The sequence below is a fragment of the Peromyscus maniculatus genome, chromosome X (assembly GCF_049852395.1).
Source record: "Peromyscus maniculatus bairdii isolate BWxNUB_F1_BW_parent chromosome X, HU_Pman_BW_mat_3.1, whole genome shotgun sequence".
Lineage (NCBI taxonomy): Eukaryota > Metazoa > Chordata > Mammalia > Rodentia > Cricetidae > Peromyscus > Peromyscus maniculatus.
This window is the reverse complement of record NC_134875.1, coordinates 112,189,792-112,206,138: the sequence shown is the minus strand read 5'-3', so window position 1 is coordinate 112,206,138 and position 16,347 is coordinate 112,189,792. Positions and strand designations below refer to the sequence as shown.

The window sequence follows — 16,347 nt, the reverse complement described above, 5'->3', positions numbered from 1 at the left end:
GTGGTCATGGTGTCTCTTCACAGCAATAGAAGCCCCAACTAAGACAAGAGGTGTGCAGCACCACACCAAGACTATGCAGTATTAGGGGTCAAACCTAGGACTCTGCATTCTTGGCAAGCACTCTGCCAATTGAACGGCAATCCCCGGTCCTGGTCAGTGGTGAATATGGGGAAAAAACGGAGCTGCTGAAGCCAACAGTACAATACTCTTGCAACGATTGTCTGGGTTTAGCTGAACTCAGCAATGGCTCCCTTGGCAAACCTTCTCCTTCCATGTGTGAGGAGGGCCTCAAGCCATACCTGCCAGGCTTTTTCTAAGAAGAGCTAACTCTTCTCATATGGGCTCTTTGCCTTTCCAGATAAATATGGATATTTTAGGTAACCTGGGTCCTAAGAAATTAGACCCACAGGGGTGGGGGCAAATGTCCAGGGCAGGCAGACCCTTCTCTTCAAAACTGGCTGACATCTCTCAGTTCCTGTTGCAATTAGTAAGCTGGCAGCCTGGTGCTTGCATAAGTCTGGGAGTAGGAAAGTTGAGGCAGAATCACAGTGGCAGAGACAGACATCTTCAGGGCATGTTTCCGAGGCCCTGTGACTGAGAGGCAAATGTTGCACTGTGGTGTATTCACTAAGAACCCCCAAGAGAGCCTTAGAGGTGTCCATTTGGGACACAGCACCAACTCTGAAGAGCCCATTCAGCAGACATGCACTAGCATGGCCATGTAGCTTCTAGTGATCTGCCTGCTTCTCTTCCAAGGTCCACAGCCTGAGACATTCCTAAAACACTACCCTTCCAAAGCACTCTCTTTCCAAAGACTTATTCTAATCATTGTCTCTTTCTATTGACATAAAGTTGCTGTTCCTGCTAGTCTCAAAATTAGTCCTTGTTCCCTGTTACACTTCACTAACAATGACAGCATATGCACCTTGCTTCATTAGAGCTCTCAGAATATTTCATCTTTCCATTCTGATGCTCAATTGTACTGTCAAGGCTCAAAATAAACAGTGACTGAATCTAGGTTCTCTCATAAATAGCTTACATAATTGCTTTAAAATATGCACCCCGAGATCAATGAGCACTGTCTCCTGGAATACCTTGAGGAAACGCCACGGAGTGCTTGTCATACTGGAGAGAGAATCTGCTGAGCATTCTCAGGAAGAAAGTCCACCAGGAATTGCAAAAGGCCTGATGGTGACTCTCTTGAGTCCACATCCTGGCAGAAAGCATTACCAGTATGCCCAGGCGATGCCTGCTGAGTCAAGAAGCCTGCTGTGGGAGAAATGCCATTTGCTTCTGTCTATTCTGATCATTGCAGACTGTCCTCTTTTCTGGGTGAAGGACTGCAACCCCAATCACTAGCAAGACAAGATGACAGCTGCTGAAACTGGCAGAATGTTTCAGACACCATCACCCACACAGCGTTTTCATGTTAATGATTCTAATCATCTTTATACTGTCAACTCAGACAATGGCAGCTCCTGGCTCCACTGCATTGTCCCCAACTCACAAGTATTCTAGGTACAGCAATAAAGGCTGGCATAGCAATGGATGTGAAGCTGGCCTGCTGGTTTTTATAGGCCGGTGGAATAAAGGGGGGTGCTCTACTTTGAAATTTCAAAAACTTCACTGTCACATTAGACAATCACTTTTCAGCTAGGCATGACTTTATCTGACAGGTATGACTATTGTTTCCCTAAAATTGAGTTTTCTACTTCATAAGGATAAAGTTTAAAAAAAGGAAAAACAAAAAAAACCTAAGCCGGGCGGTGGTGGCACACACCTTTAATCCCAGCACTCGGGAGGCAGAGCCAGACGAATCTCTGTGAGTTTGAGGCCAGCCTGGGCTACCAAGTGAGTTCCAGGAAAAGGCGCAAAGCTACACAGAGAAACCCTGTCTCAACCCCCCCCCCCCAAAAAAAAATAGAGAGAGAGAGATGTTGTCTGTTTGTTTGGGGTTGCCGAGATGTCCATGGGGCTCCACAAATATGCATGTTCCAACAAGTAAGCCACACCATGTTCGCTCAGTACTAACACTTTCATTTTCCTGTGGAAGTACTTCCCTTAATGCCTTATGTAACAAAGAGCTTCTAGAACAGTACACTGTAGAGTCAGTCTTGCATGAATAAATTCATGGTCACAGCAAAATAAGACCAGGAATTTCAAGGCAGAGGACCACACCAGAGGCAACTGTGGGTTTTGCCCATTCATCAGAAAAAGGGCCTAGTGTTTACCTTATGCTTCAAAAGCATGTTCCCGTCACCATAAAATGACAACTATATGAAGGAAGGCATATGTTGATTAGCTAGATTTAGTCTTTACATGATGTAAATACACAGTAACCCCTCGGAATCTATAATTTATTGGTTACATGATCCTCTATGGACATCAAAATCCACTGATACTATGACCAAATGCCTTATATAATGGTATACTGATTGCACATAACCTAAGTTCCTCCTCCTGTTTACCATAAAATCACCTTTAGATGACTTGTAAGTAGCTGTCACTGTATTGTTAGGGGACAATTTTTAAGTATCTCTATGTTCAGCACAGATAAATTTTTAGAAACTATTTTCAGTCCATGGTTTTTGTTCAGTCGTAGATGTAGACTCTGTGGCTACTTCAGAACATCATATTACACAGCAAATATCTGCAATTTGATCTTCCAGCTTTCTTTTTAAAAGCAAATTATACTGCCTCAGTCAGAACCAATAAGACAACAATACCTAGCAGAATGGCCAAAGGAGGAGACTTTGAGTTTTCTACTTCATAAGAATAAAGTTTTAAAAAGAGAGAGAGAAAAAAAAAACCTAAGCTGGGTGGTGGCGGTGGCGGCGGCGGCAGCGGCGGCGGCAGCGGCGGCGGCGGCGGCAGCGGCGGCGGCGGCAGCAGCAGCAGCAGCAGCAGCAGCAGCAGCAGCAGCAGCGGCACACGCCTTTAATCCCAGCACTCGGGAGGCAGAGCCAGGCGGATCTCTGTGAGTTCGAGGCCAGCCTGGGCTACCAAGTGAGTTCCAGGAAAAGGCTGGAGTTTCCAGACTCACAAAGACCAGTGAAGAAGTACGGTACAAGCCATGTGGATGGGCCTGTTCTCCACTCACTCAGGCCCAGCCACATGGAGGATCCTTCTGAAAGCCTTGAATTCCAGCCTTGCTGCTCAACTCTGAGGCAACAAGGACAGAAACTGTGCACTTCATTCTTCATTTCTATTTATCTACCATGATGACCAGCCCAGGGAAAACTTTCCAAAAACACTAAGAGAATGACTAGCCGGGCGGTGGTGGCGCACGCCTGTAACCCCAGCACTCGGGAGGAAGAGGCAGGCGGATCTCTGTGAGTTCGAGGCCAGCCTGGTCTACAGAGCTAGTCCAGGACAGGCTCGAAATCTATACAGAGAAACCCTGTCTCCAAAAACCAAAAAAAAAAAAAAAAAAAAAAAAAAAAAAAAAAAAAATTAAATGAATAAAAAAAAAGAGAGAATGACTAAAAAAATCAAACATAATTGTCAGGCAACAGATTCAGGAAAATATGAGAAATAACATGAAGGTTGTGTGATTCTTTGCTTGCTTATCTCTATAAACGTATTTTACATATCATTGGGTATCTTTTTTTTTTTTTTTTTTTTTTTTTTTGGTTTTTTGAGACAGGGTTTCTCTGTGTAGCTTTGCGCCTTTCCTGGAGCTCACTTGATAGCCCAGGCTGGCCTCGAACTCACAGAGATCCGCCTGGCTCTGCCTCCCGAGTGCTGGGATTAAAGGCGTGCGCCACCAACGCCCGGCTCATTGGGTATCTTTTTAATGGGTATTCATCAAAATTCTTAGCCTCCTTTGTATTCCTAGGAAAATTAACCAAAATATCAAGATAACTGGGTTGATGTGGTCAGCTGAAGCAAAAAGAACCAGTTAGCAGTTTAGCATTACTTCATCCTTGTGGCTAGTTTTCTCCACCCTTGCAGATAGTAATTACAACAGCTAGAATGGTTAATATACAGAACAATTTACCCACTACTAGACACACAATCTCCCAAGATTATGCCCTTAGATCATCAAATGAGTTTGCAGTTCAAGACCATACTTTTAATACACTTTAATAGCTTGCATTCTTGGAATGCTTATGTTGGGAATGTGTTATGTTTTATACCTGTTATTCTCTCTTGGTTTTAGAACCAGAGCTCTGAAAAATATAAATTCTGCTTCCTCGGGTTTTTTGGAACCTTGATGCTCAAAGTGTGATCAGTGGACCAGCAGTGTCAACATCACCTGGGAGTTTGTTAGAGATGCTAGACACATAATAGCTTTTAAAATAAATACACATATTTATCTAAACCACATACATACCATTAAATGGTGGTTTGACAACCTACCAGCACTGTAGCTATCCTTCCTATATATCAGCTCTGGTGATGTAACCAAGTCACTGTGATGGTTAATATTGTCAACTTGACAAGATTTAGAATAACTTAGGAGATAAAATTCTAGGCAAGCCTATTAGGGAGTTTCCCTCTGGTTCCTGACTTGGTATAGTTTGACCAGCTGCCTCAATCTTCTATTGCCACGATTTCTCCACTACGATGGACTGTAATCTTCAACTGGGGGTCAAAATAAACCCTTTCTTTCATAAGTTGCATTTGTCAAATACTCTGTTACAACAACTAGAAAAGTAAATAATACAGTCAGGTTTAGCCTGCTCCAAGAGCAGAACCCTCCCTGGGCTCAAAGAGGCCTGAGGTCAGAAAAGGTTGGCAGAAGTCTGGCAAATGCCTCAGTAAAGGACTGTGAGGCACAGAACAGGATGGATAAATGAGATCAAACAGCTAAACCCTTATACTGTAAAGAACTTCCAGTTTTTACCATTTTTGTTACATCTTTAGCAGAGAAACAATACAAAAGGAGTGAGGCAAAAAGAATGGGTCATATAAACAGCAGTATCATCAAACCAGTTCCTACAAAGAAAGCGACAACCTGGATGAGACATGTATAAATATGCATTTAAGTATATGTACACAGATATGCAACTATAGCACAAAATTAGCAGTCTGTGCCCTCCGTTCTTAGTCTCAAAATGTGATTTTTCAGCAACTTTCAATACTGGCTACTTCAGCACCCCAAGGACTATGCTATGTAAAACATGAGGTGTTCACTTACCATATACAGTACCCAGGGTTCTCACAGTTTTCCTGGGAATTCCAATGTATCAGGCACCGCATTAAGAATTTTATATGCATTAAACCTTGGATAACTTTTACAAGCTGGTAAATGGACTGAATAAATGGCTTGTCTTATGGCAGCCAGGGGCTCAGAACTCAAGCCCATTAAACATTCAAGTGTCAGTGCTCTTTTGTTTGATACTCAAAGATCTCTACCTCCCAAGTCCCATCATGGAAGCCACAATTCTGACAGAATGGGAGACACCAAAATCAAAGCCAGGGAGACTTACATTCCCTTCCTTGTCGAAGTCCGGTGGAAGTAACTTCACAAAGTTATCCGGGAACACTCCTCGTCTGCCATTGAGCTCTCCTTCCCACCAGCCTACATCGATGCAGTCCTAGAAACAGCAGAATGGAAAGTAAGAAATGGAGGCAGAAAAATGTGGTACCCTGATACGAGGGAATAGAAGCTCTTTCCCTTTGTGGTGCTGGGGATGGGACACAGGGACCTATATGTACCAAGCAAATGCTCTACTTTTCAGCTACATGCCCAGCCCAAGGAATCCATTCCTTCAGGGGGCTATAAATGTGACAATTTACTAATTTAGCAAGGAGTTCAAAGTCAGAAGGGATATTACATGCTACCCACTAGGATTCAAAACCCAGTTGGGATTTCAGATGCCTGGTGTAGTTGTTTGAAAGAAAATGGCCCCCAAAGGGAGTGGTACTAATTAGGAGGTGTGGCCTTGTTGGAGTAGGTGTGTGGTCTTGTTGGAGGAAGTGTGGTCACTGTGGGGAAGGCTTTGAGGTCTCATATATGCTCAAGCCATACTCAGAATCTCAGACCACTTCCTGTTGCCTGTGAGTCAAGATATAAGAACTCTCAGCTACTTCTCCAGCACCATGTCTGCCTGCACATCACCATGCTCCCCGCCATGATAATAATGAATTAAATATAGTAACACAGTCCTAATTAAATGTTCTCCTTTGTAATAGTTGTGGTGCTCATGGCATCTGTTCACAGTAATAGAAACTATAACTAAAACACCCAGAATCTAGTTCTTTTTGTTTGTTTTAGCTTCATTTTGTTTAGTTTTTTTTTTTGAGACTATATCTCCTGTATCAGACTGGCCTTGAACTATTGATCCTCCTGCCTCCAACTCATGAGTGACAGAATTTCAGGTATGTGTAAGTCACCATGTCCAGCTTAAAGTTGCCTTTTTATTTCCTTAAGGATGAGAGAATATGAATTTTTCATTTTAATTTTACTGAAACAACAGTATTTTGTTATTTGCAAAGGTGTCTTAGAAAATATCACATGCGCAAATATCCTTTTTGATAGAGTGCCACAATGTTTGTCAAAATTAAAAAGGGCTTTGTGACAGTCAGCTCAAGAAAATGAAAAAAAAATCACATTTTACTTGAGCTCATTAACATATAGGTCTCCTTCATCTTCTCTTGATATCAACAGGACACACTTGTCTCCATGACCTAGTCACCATAACCAAGTCATTCATTTCAATCTCTTTGATTAATTTCTATTCTACACACCCATCGAATGCTTCTTGAAAAAGCTGTTTTATGCTGTACATTGAGCCAGTGGCTATGTAGAGGGCATTGAGCAAGACTTGCAAGCGCTTCGCCTTTTCCAGACTTCCACCCTGAGATCCTTAGGCACTCAACCTCAGGCCTCAGAACCACTCTCGGCCTCTCCTCTTTTCAGATCATTGAAATTAAATTCCTCTAGGTCCTCTGAGTCCAGTACCACTTCTATGATCTAAACCAAGACTCGGCCTATGGAAAAGCTCCTCTATTCCTTTCCAGTGCATGTACACTATACACACCATTGTCAAGAAAGTGTGATACCATTGAGTTAAAATAAAACTGCAAATGTCTAGCTGAAACCCAAATGAGTGAAGGTTTTCCAGAACGTTCTAGTAACACAGACATTTAAAATTATAACCAAAGTAAGATGGTAGTCAAGAAAGGTGATCATGCTCTGGGGGCTGTGGAGAGACCCCATCATTCTCTACAACAGGGACAGTGATGAAGACAGGAGGGCTCAAGCACCAGATGTCGATCCAGAGGGCCATGGATTTGTGGTTTGCTTGTGCCTTGCTAGATTAGATGTTCCAGCAAGGTGAGCTACACATCATATTTTTTCACCTTTATGTCCCTTCCGCCCTTTGCACAATCCTCCACGCAATAGATATGCACCCTGATGAAGACTTTTAAGATCTGTAAGCTCTTGAGTCCAATATTTAGATTATGTAGGCAATATGGCCTAACCCCACTGCAGGGGAAATCATCATCTTCCCCTCCCTCTGTGGTATTGGTGACAAGGGAAATCTTGCCCTTCAGAAGAAAATGTAGATTTTTGAGATCAGTCTTTAGTTTACAAACTGAAAAGTCTAGACCTAACCAATATACACATACACACAAAAACACATATACCAAAAGCACCAAGTTCAGATTAACCCAGGGAAACACAAGGATTCAAATGACTTCCAACAAGAAAGAATGTTGTACTTCTGGAAAATTACAATAATCCCAGGTAAATAGTATGATTCTGTCCCTTGTTACATCACCCTCTAACAATCTAGCATTGACCCCAAAGAAGGGATGGTAGTGGCACAACTTGATGGTTTTTAAGGTTGTTATAAATATCATCAATGGTATTAGAAAAACTTATAAAGGATGCAAGAGGGTGGAATTTCTTTACCATGAATCAATCCTTAGAAATTAAGTCTTTCAATCTACAGAGTCTACTTCCAACAATATTCCTGGAACACCCCCCCCCCCAATCCTCTCTTTGTGCATGTATCCTCATGTATCCTTTTTAGCTTCAAAACTCGACACAAAATGTACCTTTAGGCAGGCAAGTATGATGAATACCTTCTTTTCCCTAACACTCACCCATGTTAATTCACACTTTACCATATTCAACAAATATCTATCTGTAAGTGCAAAAGTACATTGAAGTTCTGTAAGTACTAAACATTCAACACGCAGTCTCATGGAACCTACTCCCTAGGACAATGATTCTCAACCTTCTTAATGTTGCAACCCTTTAATACAGTTGCTCATGTTGTGGTGACCCCCAACCATAAAATTATTTTCATTCATACATCATAACTGTAATTTTGCTGCTGCTATAAATTATAATGTAAATATATGTGTTTTCCGATGGTCTTAGGAAATCCCTGTGAAAGGGTCATTTAACCCCCAAAGGATCGTAACCCACAGGTTAAGAACTGATGTCTTAGGAGTTTAGAGATGGATGTAGAAAACAGATAGGCAATATTCCATCGTGTTCTTTTGGATAATAGTTCTTAACCATGTGGTCTGTTATGAAAAGAAGAAGGAATCATTATCAGCTTTTCAAATCATCTAAAATCTTCATATGTGAGAAGGGTTTGCTTATGTGAGGATTGGGCTTTCCTTCTCATTCATTTTGACTCATCTTGATACCAAATCATATCCATCAAAGACACGCAAATATTATGTCTTTAGTGCTACATTTCTTTTAAACTTTCTAAATGGTGCAAAACTATTTTTCACCTTCACTTTAATCAAACAGTAGCCCAACAACCATTTTATTTCTTGTAAGAATGATTTCAATGTGCCAAGAGCCTATTCAGCATCACTTGAGTACTCAAGCATCTCTACATGGAGAAAATAGTGCATAACGACCAGATGTTAATCATGTCTTCTATCAGCAATAACTGGCTTCAATGGGTTACCTAAACTCTGCTCATTAAGGAAAACACCAGCATATAATTATCATGTAATACAAAGCAAGAGCCAGAAAGTGCAAAGGACAGACACAGTATGTCTATTGTTCTGATGAGTATAAGAATAAATACAAGATCCATGGAGGAGACAAGCAGAGACACAAAAGAGAACTGCCAGGGTGGCTGAGAACTAGGAAGCGCCAAGGAGGGAGGCTACCACGTAACAGAGACTAGGCCCAGGGTCAGATTTGCAGAGTGAGTTAGAGATTTACAGACAACCAAAGCATTTTCCTCTAGCAATGATGCTACTTTATGAGAAACAGGAAAAAAACCGACATCATAGTGATAAGTAAAAATAAGTCCTTTCCAATAAAGCAGACAAAAAAACTAAGTTTTCACTGGGCGGTGGTGGTGCATACACCTTTAATCTCAGCACTCAGAAGGCAGAGGCAGGGGGATCTCTGTGAGTTCAAGGACTGTGCTTCCAGAAGTATAAAATAGCAGAGAATTCTGTTTATTCGAGGACCTAAAATGCGTAAGACAGGAGAGTGATTCAGGAATAAGCGAAAACATCATGTTCTCATGGGACTCTTAAGCTCAGAGCCTCATGGGAGAAGCTGATACAGTCAACCCAAACATCAAGGAAGCACTGTCCTGGAGGTTTTGGTTGAATTTAAAAATAAGTAGGGCCAGCTGGGAAGCCTGGAAAAAGAAAGGGGTGAGAAGTGAGGCCATGAGAAGGTTAATGGCTGGATCACTGTGTGTGAAGAAAGGGGGGCAACAGAGCAGGAAACTGTGATCACAGCAGAGAACATCTAAGAACTGGAGATGAGTGCACAGGCCAGTCATCCCCTGCAGCTACCTGAGGTCTAAGGCAAAGTGATACCTAGTAGTGACAGGGATAGAATGGAGGGATGGGTAGTCAACGACTTATAAGTCAAGAACATCATCAGGGTGAAACAGGATACTCCTTAATGAAAGAATCTAACTGGGTGGTGGTGGTGGTGGTGGTGGTGGCGGCGGCGGCGGCGGCGGCGGCGCCGTGGGGGGGAGGGGGGAGTTGGCAGCGCACGCCTTTAATCCCAGCACTCAGGAGACAGAACCAGGTGAATCTTTTCAAGTTCAAGGCTAACCTGGGCTACAGAGTGAGTTCCAGGAAAGGTGCAAAGCTATACAGAGAAACTCTTTCTCAAAAAATTTAAAAACAAAAACTTCTTTGCTGGGCAGTGGCGGTGCACGCCTTTAATCCCAGCACTCAGGAGGCAGAGTCAGGCAGATCTCTGTGAGTTCAAGGCCAGCCTGGTCTACAGAGTGAGATCCAGGACAGGCACCAAAACTACACAGAGTAACTCTGTCTCAGGAAAAAAAAAAAGAATAATGAAGTTAGGACTATAAGGTAGTAGCTGACCATTGAGGAAAGAGGCAATGTGGCCAAAAAAAAAAATGTAATTTATTTCCAAACCTGAGGCACATTTACATAATGGAGTACTACTCAACGGCAAAAATAAATAAATAAAATCATGAAATTTTCAGAGAAATGGATGGAACTAAAAGAAAAATCATCCTGACTGAGGTAACCCAGACCTTGAAAGACAAACCTGGTATGTACTTGCTCATAAGTGGTTATTAGTTGTTAAGTAAAGGATAATCATGATACAACCCACAGAGCCAGAAAGGCTAGGTAACAAAGGAGGGTTTAAGGAAGGACACTTACATCTCCCTGGGAAGGGGATATAGAAGAGATTTTGCAGGTGGACTAGTGGTGGGTAGGGATGGGAACAGGAGAGATCAGGTAGGAGGGATATGGAGGGAAAGAGTACTGGGAGAGAAACTGGAGTTTGGGGGAGCATCTTGGGGGTGATGTTGAAACCTAGTACAGTAAAAACTCTCTGCAATCTATAAGGGTAACCCTAATGGAGACTCCTAGTAATAGTGATAAAGAGACTGAACTGGTCATTTTCTGTAACCAGACAAGTGGTGGAACTGGGACATCAACCCAGCCACAAAACCTACGACCTACAATCTGCCCTGCCTGCAAGATGTGCTGGGGCAATGGTGGCACAGAACTTGTGGGAGTGGCCAACCAATGACTGGTACAACTTGAGGCCCACACCATGAGAGGCAGCCCATGACACTGCCTGGATGGCCAGGACCCAGAGGCTGGATAGCCCAGAGTTGTAGGATAGAACCTAACATGACTGGCAAAAAAAGAAAAAAAAGTCAATGAAATAATTCCTAATGATACTCTGCTGTACTCACAGACTGGAGCCTAGTCCAACCATTATCAGAGAGGTTTCCTCCAGCAAATGCTGGGATCAGATGCAGAGACCCACAGCCAAACAAACATTAGGCAGAGCTCAGGGAACCCTGAGGAAGAGGGGAGGGGAAGGGTTGTAGGAGCCAGATGGGTCGAGGCCACCATGAGAACACAGCCACATATCAAGCAATCAGGACTCATAGGGGCTCACAGAGACTAAAGTGACAATCACAGAGCCTGTATGGGTCTGAGCTAGGTCCTCTGCGTGTTCTGGCTGTGTAGCTTGGTGTTCTGTGGGACTCTTAACAGTGGGAGTGGGGGTGTCTCTGACTCTTGCCTGTTCTTGGGACCTTTTTCCTCCTACTGGGTCACCTCGTCCAACCTTAATATGAGGGGATATACCTAGTCTTACTGGAACTTGTAATTCTGTGTTCAGTTGATATCCCTGGGAGGCCTGCCCTTTTCTGAAGGGAAAGAAGGAAGAGTGGATCTGGGGGAGGGGAAGTGTGTATGTGGGAACTGGGAGGAGTGGAGGGAGGGGAAACTGTGGACAGGATATAATGTATGAGAAGAATAAATTTTAAGAAATAACGAAAACAGGCATAGACCAGGATGACAGTCACTCTAGTGGATTTCCTTATCAGAATACGGAGAGAAAGGGTAGCACAGGCATGTGAGGAGATGGCCTATGAATGAAGCAGATGGTGGAAGTGAAATAAAGGACAGCATCTATAAAGTGTGGCCCAGATGCATCCCAGTATAGCTATGAAAGCAGGCCAATGCATTTGTATGTGATGGTGTCGTGTCATCATGTCAAAAGGTTGGACACACATTATAGATGGAAACTTCTGGAAAAATGATGTTTCATAATAAGCTCTACTGGCATCAAAGAAGGGGCAAGGAGAACTGTATTAGTATACAAACAAGTACACTTTATTTATTTATATTTATTTATAAAGTATTCGCTTTATGAAGAGAATGAAAAGAAATTGTATTTCTGACAAAGAATGTTCACTCTTCCATGATCAATCCCTCAACAAAATGGCAAAAATGGTTTGTCCATGTCCCACAGCCAGGCAGATTACCAGAGTAAAATGGGATATGCTTCTTCGTGAAATGTAAACGGTGACTTGTCTTATAAGAATGACAGAAGTGAGTCTTGGGGATGTTACAGGCCAGCACTACTATGCTCTGCATTAGTCACACATCACAAATAAGGGAGAATGTGCTAGCACGCAAGTTTGCCATTATATATTTTGTCTGATTTGTTTCTAAAATAAATTTGAATTCAAATAGAATTCTACCACTTTCCCCCTTTGCTTCCCCCCTCACTCAGGTGTTTTTATGGAAAGAGAGAGAAGAAAAAAGAGAGCAAATGAGCTACGTGGTACTAAGAGAAGGCTCCAGCTCCGCCAGCTGTCACATGAGAAGATCTTTGTAAAAAGCACTGCACTGATGGTTATTATAATCACTGCCAGCGTTGTATGGACTGGCCTGAATATCTCAGGGATAATATGGTCATAACACTTCTTGAGACAAGGTCTCACATGGTCCAGGTTAGCTCAAACTCATTACTGGGCTGAAGATGACCTCTTGATCTTCCTGCGTTTGCCTCTCAAGTGCTGAGATTATGGGTTTGCACAAAGCGATAGATTCAATCCCCAGTACCCCAGGAATCAGGTGCGTGGAAGGTAAGTGCTCTACGACCTGAGCTGCAATCTCAGCCCAAGGACACTTCGTAATTAAACTCCCATGCAATTATCTGTGAAGCCCTGGCCCTCACATCATTTCTAAGCACTGATAGACCACTTTCACTCCCTTCTTCCCAGGATGAGCTAATTCTAGACCCTGGCAAGAGCTTATTCTTGGAAAGGGGCCAAAGGGAGGCAGGCCAAGGCCCTAGGGTATGTCTGAAGGAGGAGGCTATCCCCAGACTTCACTTCCAGGCCTCAGTTTGCTCGGCCCTGCCAGCACAGCCCCAGGGAACCTGGATGAAGTACTTTAGTGCTCCACTTTACTACTGTGCCAGGGACCAGCTGAGAGTAACAGAGACAACCTGTTGCCATAGTGAGGTCCATCTGACAGGAAGCAACAGTGAGACTTGATATATCTACCTTGGGCTAGTCACTTCGAACCTTGAAAAAAGACAAATTTGCAGCCAGGCCTGTAAATTGATTAAGTGAATATACCATGATCTCATCTTGAGCTCTTTTGTCTAGAGTGCATCTATTGGACAGTTGGCTCTCAAATCTGGCTGCACATTAGAATTATTTGAGAATTTAAATGCCCAAGGCCTAGGCCAAACCCATCATCAATTAAATCATAACTTGGAATAGGAAAATATAAGAAATTTGTATTTTTAAAAAGCTCCTGAGGAATTCCAAAGGCAAGTTGAGAAGGATCCTTCTTGTTTGGAAATTCAAATATGTCAATACAGATTTTAAAATGATGGGGCAAGTCTGAGATCCAGCACTTCTAAGCATTTCTCGGGTCACTAGAAATGACCAGAAATAATTCCAGTGACTAGAAATGTCACTGCTGCAGCCACTCTGTGACATACTTTTTTCTTTTTCTTTCTTTTTTTTTTTTTTTTTTTGGTTTTTCGAGACAGGGTTTCTCTGTGTAGCTTTGCGCCTTTCCTGGAACTCACTCTGTAGCCCAGGCTGGCCTCGAACTCACAGAGATCTGCCTGCCTCTGCCTCCCGAGTGCTGGGATTAAAGGCGTTCACCCACGCTGCCACCACCACCCAGCCTCTGTGACATACTTTGAGTTCTGAAAACGGGCAAACATTTTTTTAAAGCAAGGATCTGTCTTTACACTGCAGCCACCAAAACCCCAATAGAGTGCGTAACACATACTGATTCTAGCTAAATGGATAAACAGGTGAATGGTTTAAACTTCTTTAGGCTGTTTTTTCTGCCCTCTGAATTGTCATTTTGTTAAAATGTAAGTTCTTAAATTTTGAGAAGTTCATACATGAGAACTGTATTTATACCATTTTGACCCCTGTCTCTCCCTCCAGCTCCTCTTGTGCCCCCACTCCCTCTCATATTAATGACCTGTTCTTTTGAAATTATTTTTGCTGCATATAGATGTGCTTATATATACACATGCACACCTACACAGCTTGTTGCTACGTGAACAACACATCCCTACACCTAAGGCTCCAGGACCATTGCAGAAGAGTGATCAGAAAGACTGTGAGAGCCAGAGGCCATGCCTGCTGGGAGCTAGAGTATTTTAAATATAACAAGGAAAGGTGCACCCATAAAATTTCAACAATAGGAGTGCCTAAACAACACCGGCACAATCATAACACCAATTAAAATGCCTATGTTGATGGGAGAAATTTCACAAGGCCCATCCCTTGATGAAGAGCCACAGGCTAGCAATGGCTGCTGAGAGCAGGAGCATCAGTTTTCTCCAGGAATGAGTCCCCTGGTAGGTTATCAAATCGCAAGTGGTCAGCCTTAAACCCATGCACACTTCCGTTTTCACACAGCGAAAGTGAGATCAAGTTAAACAGGAAGGCTAGTTCCATAAGCTAAGCTCCACCTATCCAGCCAGGCTTATTTATTGATCTGCACTTAATTTTAAATTATCTGTAGTTACAGGGCGAGGAAGCACCCACAAAAGATAGTATCACATTTTCTCAGAAATTGTAAGTGCCTTGCTGGAGTTCAAAGGGAAACATGCAGCTTAGGAAATCATATGTCAACCCCCCAAATGCAAAGGTAAGAATGAATTCAGCACCTCCCCCAAATCGAAGAGAAGACCTATTCCAGCATAGCCTTCTAGTGGCCAGTTAACTCCCTAGCACTGATTGTCTAGAAATTACCCAGCAAGGCTGCTTTAGTGAGCACCTCAGGTGGCTGAGGTATGACGTGAGGAGAAACTGAGCGCTGACCAATTTCAGAACAGCTGTTAAGTGGGCCTCGGAATGCCCTGAGGAGAACCTCACAGCTCAGCGTTCGTTCACAATAAAGAACCGTGGTCTGATATTTACTCATGAGTGTCTTCTGCATGGTGCTTGGGAGAGGACTGCAGAAAAGCTCCGTGGAAGTGGAAGCCCAGAGCAACTCGGTTCTGCTTCCACCTGCTAGCCCCTCCCTAAGAGATGCAATGATGCTATCTATACAGCTGAGCCCAGAACTCAGTTACTAAAGCAGGCTCATCCACAGCATGGTTCCTGAGGTGGCAAGGAGAAAAGAGTACTTACTATACATTGTCCCCAATGTCAGAAGAAATGCCTGCAGACCAGAGTTAACTGGGAAGGGGGACCCAGAGACACAAGAAACAGTCCTACCCACAAAAATGGCACAAGTCCACTCAAGAAAATGCCATATTCAAACAGCAACATGCACCAAGGTTAAAGAAGCCATTTACTCCTCTGAGGTTCTAGGAAGCCCATCCACTTCTATAAAGTCCTGGCCTTCTTATTAGGCAACAGTTTATATACTTTTCTATATTAATGACCGAATGTTTTTTTTTTTTACATCTTGTATAACTAAATGAATAGCAAATCAAAATCAGGATGCACATTAGCACTGCTGATGTCTCAAAACTGTACTTGGAAATGCTGCCACATCTTTTACAAGCTACCCAAACCAAAGCTGCTTCTTCACACGGTGAGTTATTTATGATCACGGGGCTCTCCAAAGAGCCTGGATTTTGTTATCTCTCTGAAGAGAGTACTGAGTCTTGTTATGGTGGGACAGTTACTTACTGATGAGCCAAAGCCTGGATTGGGGATTTTGTTAGAATAGGCATAGGGTAGCACTATTCCTATGTCTGGATTTTCTTGGTTCTCAAATGGATAGCAGAGGTGTTCAGTGGCCCTCATTTTTCTACCATGTGTGACCAGAACTGTGCTATCTCCCAGTACTGGTAAGCCCTGGGATGTCTATTCTGCTCACAGCCCTCCAGGTCCTCGCTTCCTGTGCAGTTGAATGAGGCCTTATACCTAGTATAATATTCGGCCAAGATCCAAAGGGAGCCTTCCACAGATTTCTGGAACTCATTTTATGTCTCACCTCTCTAGAGTTCTGCACTTGGCAAATTCGAGCTTTCTCCACAGCCTGCATTTCATTTTCTGTTTCCGCTGTCCCACGAGACTGCTCTTCTTTGTCTGGGCACTGCCCCATGCTGTAATTTATAAAACACTCCAGGCAAAGAGTCACTTTAACGCTATCCCTTCCCTTCTCTGCAAC

The 16,347-nt window shown here is 43.0% G+C and overlaps 1 protein-coding gene across 13 annotated transcripts in view; it reads right to left on the bottom strand.

The window, feature by feature from the left end:
* Positions 1–16,347, bottom strand: part of Sh3kbp1 (SH3 domain containing kinase binding protein 1) — a 352,120-nt gene that overhangs the window by 59,581 nt on the left and 276,192 nt on the right. For all 13 annotated transcript variants that reach the window (XM_015992132.3, XM_015992129.3, XM_006973237.4 and 10 more), the window contains one exon: positions 5,436–5,543. In XM_015992132.3, the coding sequence (XP_015847618.1) occupies positions 5,436–5,543 (108 nt within the window). The remainder of the gene's footprint in view (positions 1–5,435; positions 5,544–16,347) is intronic.